The sequence below is a fragment of the Ictidomys tridecemlineatus genome, chromosome 3, assembly GCF_052094955.1.
Source record: "Ictidomys tridecemlineatus isolate mIctTri1 chromosome 3, mIctTri1.hap1, whole genome shotgun sequence".
Taxonomy (NCBI): Eukaryota; Metazoa; Chordata; class Mammalia; order Rodentia; family Sciuridae; genus Ictidomys; species Ictidomys tridecemlineatus.
Window position 1 is genome coordinate 102,957,744 of NC_135479.1, and position 6,003 is coordinate 102,963,746.

Sequence of the window (6,003 nt, forward strand, 5' to 3'; positions counted from 1 at the left end):
GAAGAAAGAAAAAAGGAAAAAAGGAAGAAAGGGAGGAAGAAAGGAAGAAAGGAAGAAAAAAGGGAGAGAACAAAAGCAGAGAAAGCAATGGGTTATTAAAGCAAAAGGGAAAGCAGTACAAATATAAATACATGACATAAAATCTGTTGAGACAGTTTAGAAAGCTTTAGAATTTGCATGACATCACACTGAGTGGTATTATGACTGTATAGAAACTTAAGAAGCTCCACCTTGGCCTGGCCTAAACCAAACTCAGGGGTGGGAGGCATAGAGAGGACTCCTGTCTGGCTGGAGTAGAAGGAACCTGAACCCATGGCACTTCAGGATGATTAGAGAATGAAGGGGCCAAGACTACCCTGATGGGCACTTGAGCACCACAAGGCTCCTGGGAGTCCTTCACTCCAGCTCCCCACCATCACAACCCCCCCTTGCAGGGGTTCTCAGTGGTCTGTTCCGTTGCCTGGTGCAGGTTTGAGTTCCTCACCAAACACCTGAGTGTTCACAGCCTATATTGGCCTGCCTGGGCAGGCTGTGGTTGTGGTGGCAAGAGCCAAAGCCAACTTAGCTTGATGGAGGCACCAAGGACTGCCCTACAGCCACATTAGCGGGTGGTCCTGGAAGAAGTAGGCAGGGTTGTGGCAGCATTGTCTGAAGACATGAAGCCAGGCCCAAGTCCTTATGGTGTTCCTTGGGAGTTGGTGATGTGTAGAGCTATTGGATGTTTTGCTCTTCTCTTGTTTTTGTGGAGAAGTTTTCAGTGTGTTAGAAGCAGGCTGTATGTGGGAAGAGAAAAACAGCTGGCTTTAAAACTTTCTAGACTAATTGAAGAGAAATGTGAACTACTTGAAAAAGTTAGCCTTGTTCAAAAAGAGCTTGAAGGCTTAGAGTCAACTTTAAAGGGCAGCAGTTCTGAGAAGGGTCCAAGAGACGTCCCCAATTTGGAGGCAACCTATGAAAATCTGCATAGGTCCAAACCTAGCCATGGGGATGAAAGACTTTTTCTAGACAAAGAGCTAGAAGAACAAAAGGCTAGACATTGTAAACAGGATGAAATCATGGCAGATATATCGAGAAGGATAAAATCCCTTGAAGGTGAATCTGAATCAATCAGATCAGAAATAGCTGAAACTAAAACAAACTTGAGACTGCTTCAAATAAGTGAGGAAGGACTTCAGCTGGCAATGAAGGAAGCCTTGGATGAATGTTCCCAGCTTCAGCAAAGTCAGAAACCGATCTTACAAGGAGATGCTGAAGCATGGAGGGAACAAGGACGTGTCCAATGTGAAGAGAGCACCACATTGGAAGACTCTCAATTCCATTCAAAACAAGTTCAAACTGATAAAGACAATCACGTGGAGTCTCTGACTGAAGGCTTGCTGAAGATGAAAGATAGGTCTTCTCCAACCAAGGGAGCCCAAACAGACATTGGGAACTTGGAATGTGGAGTGACGAGTGAATCAGGAATTGGTGCTCACTTGGATGATGAGCCCAAAGGAGCTGTGAAGAAACTGGTTGATGGTGCTAAGCTAAAGTCCTCCTTAGAAACCTTAGAAGGAGAAAGAGTTCAAACTTGTGCTTTCTTATCTGAAGTAGAGAAAACAAAGGAAGACCTTAGAGAACAGATTAGAAGTCTGAAGACTGAACAGGCCACCTTGCTGTCAGAAAATACATGGCTTGAAGGTGAGAATGAGAACCTTCAGCAGAAATTTAAAGACATGATGGAATGCTATCAAGAAAATATGATGAAACTCCATGGGAAACTCAGAGTAGAGGAAAATTCCCGGGTGGAGCAAGAGGAGAAACTTTCCAAGGTCAAAGAAGAGATGGGCCATACAAGAGAAGAGCTGGAGACCTACAGAAAGCGAGCCAAATATCTTAAAGAAGAATTGGAGAGAACCATTCAGTCCTGTCAGGGGAAGATTATTTACTCTGAGAAAAAAGCACATGAGAGTGAGTTGGCGGCTTGGATTGCTGAAAGAAACCTCCATTATTTCATGAAACAAAACGCTCGCAATAGACAAAAGTTAACTGAAAGGGAGCTTCAATTGGAACTTGTAGAGGAAGATCCCTGTGCACTTGGTGTTTCAAATGCAGCATTGGGCAGAAAGCATTCCCCCAATGGTCCCTCACCATTGGGTCCTCCTTGGCAAGGTGGATGTTATTCGAAGTATGCTAGACCATGGCGACCAGCAGAATTCAGAGGTTCTAATCTGCCTTCTTTGGATAAAGAGGATGGGCCTATGTCTTCAGAAATTCAGTCCAGTAGAAAGGAGACCAAAATGAATCTTGAAGATTCCAATGTGCTCGATTCACCTCTCCCTGCTGAAAACCAAGCAACTGGCTCCGGCTCATTGTTGGCACCTTTCCCTCCAGTCAGAGGTGAATTATTTCCTGTGGACCCAAGGAGTCAGTTCATGAGAAGAGGACCATTTTTCCCTCCGCCTCCTCCAGGAAACAGGTATGGGGCACCTCGAGATTATTTTCCACCGGGCCCACCACCCCCTCCATTTTTTCCAATGCCAGATGTCTATGATTGGAGGTATTTTCCTCATGACCTTCCCCCAAGAGCTGGATTTCCTCCCCCTACCCCCGCATTCTGAAAGTAGAAGTGAGTGCCCTTCAGGCTTCTTTACACCTTCAAGTGAGTCTGCTACTGAACATCAACAAGAAACCTGATGTTTTTGATCTTTCTTCAAAAGTAATTTGACTTACCTCTCATTTTTAGTTTTTAAGTAATTGCTTTTACTTAAGTAAGTGATTATACTTTTGCTCTGATTGAAGCTAAATTAAACTATATTTCTTAGGATAGTATTTTGGAAATAAAGATGGTTTAAATATGATACTATGAGTAAATTCTTTTTATTCTATTTTACTCTAATGATTACAGCATTGAATTTGATTAATCCACTATTCTATAAACAACAATGGGAGTTTCAGGTATGTCATCCAGCCTCTGGGGATATTTTGAATGCCCAACAAAGTCAGTCCCTTTATACAAAGAAGTGTATTTACTATGATTGTAGCAAATGTGAAAGGAACTTTATGCTTAATGAAAGATTTTCATTGATTTTCAGTCTTGTGGGGCATGTCAACTAGTTTTCCCATAAAACAATAACTAGAGCATACTAAGAGTAAACCAGAAAACACTACTAAACATGTCATGGAAGTAGAAGATCTCAAATACAAAGAAAGTTGCAGTTCTCAGGAAACATTTTGGAATTGGAAACCACAATTTAAACTCACTCTGTTCCCATTTTCCCTGAGTCATCTTGATGACTTCCTCTTCTTCTTCTTCCCTCCTCCTCCTCCTCCCCCTCTTCCTCCTCCTCCACATCCTCCCTTCTTTTTCTTCTTTTTCTTCTTCTTCTTCTTCTTCTTCTTCTTCTTCTTCTTCTTCTTCTTCTTCTTCTTCTTCTTCCTCTTCTTCTTCTTTCTATTTTTCTTTGTTTTCTTCATCTTTGAGTTCTTTTTCTATCTTTAATTAATTAATCACTCAATCAATCAATTAATTTTTATGTGGTTCTGAGGATCTTACTCAGTACTTTGCATGTGCTAAGTGAGTGCTGTTCCACTGACCCACAACCCCAATTCCTGTCTTTTATATTTTATGCCCATTTTCATGAAATTTAGAATTGCTTTCTGCTGTGGTTCACTGATAAAGGTTTACCTAGTCTTTGGTTTTGGGGAGATATTTGTAAAATACACATGAATTATTGGGACACTGAAATAAGAATCAGACACATAATTCTCAGCTTTTGGTATTCTTAGATTTGATACTCATAAAATGACTCTGATAAACTACTTTAAGTTTTTTGAACTGCTCACTTTCAACTTCTATATCATTGCCAACAAGTGACAATTGGCCAACCTGCACCAATACACAGAGAACACTTTTAATAAGTTTTCCCCAATAGAGACCAAGAACTAACATGTATTAGAAATACCCTAACTATAGTTAAAGCTTTATTCAAATGTTAAATATGCTCTCTAAATGTGTGTGTGCATGTGTTTAAAGTATACATTTAAACCTAAAATGAATGCAGTAGGTCACACATTTTGACATTGTGTTATTATTGGTCTAGCTTGTTCCTTAGTTATTTTAAAATGCTTTTGTAAAGTATTAGCATTGACATGGAACCTTTCATGAAAATTTGTAGCTTCTTCTAGTGTAGAGAAAAAATATATGTCATGTGTAGTTTTATCTGCTAAATCATTGCCCAAACTAAGGGCTCCAGGGAATCTTGTATGTGCTCTGATATCAGCAAGCATATGCTATTTTCTTGTCCATCTCCATTAACTTGTCACCTCTGTTAATTTATGCTTTTGACAAAACATCTTTTAAAAATCAGATATAGCTAGTTATTTTTTTTCTAAATATAGTCTAAATTTTTACTTCATAAAAAGTGCTTAAGGGCTGTCATTGCGGCTCAGTGGTAGAGTGCCTAGCATGGGGGGACCAGATTCGATCCTCAGCACCACATAAAAAGTAAATAAACGCATTGTGTTGTGTCAATCTATACCTAAAAAAATAAAGTTTCTAAAAATGTGCTTTTCACCTATAACAGATATAATAACATTTAGCATCAATAGGAATATAAAAAATAATCCGAAAATAATTCTGAAATATCCTCATTTTTTCAGTGCTTTCCAGGGAATCAGTTCTTTTTAACTGAAAACATAACTACACTTCCTCAGCAGCTGAAAGCCTTTCAAAGAACCAGATAGATATCACTGTGTATCTGAATCTCACATAAAACAAAACCAAGTTAAAAATGGCAACTCACCATACTTAAAATTTACCTAAAGCAGGAAAAAATTCCTGCACCTTTCCTTCTGTAAAATGGATAATAAACTGAACAGTGCAATTTTATATATATTACTCAAAAGATTTTCTTGCACCAATTTTGTTTTTTAAAAAGTTGTGGCTTTCCTTCACTCTTTCCTCCACCAAAACAAAAGAATTCTGACTACTACTTTAAAAGAATGTTTTGTTATATCTTATAAAATTTGTTTTTAAAGCTAAACTTTATGAACTTATCAAGATTTTGGAAAATTTTTTAAAATCTCAGATAGTCTTCTCAATGCATTTTAGTATATTTTTATTTAACATACATTTCTAAAACAGTAACATATAGAATATCTTCCATCCTCTGCAGATAAATAAGTGCTCAAAGTATAATGTGCAAGAATTTGAATTTGGTTAAAAGATGCAATATCAAACTTATTAATATTGACATACAACTAACTACAGTATAAAATTCTTGATTGAAAGATTCATTTTCTGACCAATACGTTAACTCTGAATTTTTCATATTTTTCAAAAATACTATAGAAGACAATTTCATATATAACACACCACCAACATCAATCATCAGATTTTAAGCCATTACACAAAAGAAATCAGGATTTGAATAAATCCCATGTTAAACATTAAAGTTTTCTAATCTCTTATCTATACTTTAAGCTTTCTCACAAGGTATATAGTAATTAGATTAGAATTAAGCACTTTAAGTGAACATAAACTATAGGAAAGGAAATCAATGGTAAAATGCGGGCATTCCAATCTCTTTCAATGTTAGCAAGCATGAGGATTTTCTAATTTTGTAGGCAGCAGACTGCCTTGTCAGGTTCAACCCCAACCCAGCTCCAAATTTACAGAACAATCTTATTTGTTCTCTCCGAAGTTTCTTCTTTCAACTTCTCCAGCAAAAACATTTCCTATTTCCTAGTAGCACATAAAATATTTTCCTCCTTTAGCAAGGAGCTAAACCAAGGAACCACTACTGCCACTCGCTTGACTGAGCATCAGGTAATGAGTGCAGTCCTTACCTGGCAGCTGAGCTCAAGGTGGCATTCGCACACAGGTCTTTTGTGCCTCGTCAAAATGCTGGGGTCGTGTGGTCCAGCATCTCTTGGTCATGTTCATGTAGCCACTATCCTTAGGTTCTGTAGTCCCTGCTTGGTGCCACATCTGGGTTCATCATCTGTCTTCACAGAGGTGCT

The 6,003-nt window shown here is 38.3% G+C and overlaps 1 protein-coding gene across 1 annotated transcript; it reads left to right on the forward strand.

Moving 5' to 3' along the window:
• Nucleotides 1-656: 656 nt before the first annotated feature.
• LOC144375692 (melanoma inhibitory activity protein 2-like) lies at nucleotides 657-2,600 on the forward strand. The gene has a single exon (XM_078041140.1). The coding sequence runs from the start codon at nucleotides 657-659 to the stop codon at nucleotides 2,598-2,600; it is 1,944 nt and encodes a 647-aa protein (XP_077897266.1).
• The last annotated feature ends 3,403 nt before the right edge of the window (nucleotides 2,601-6,003 follow it).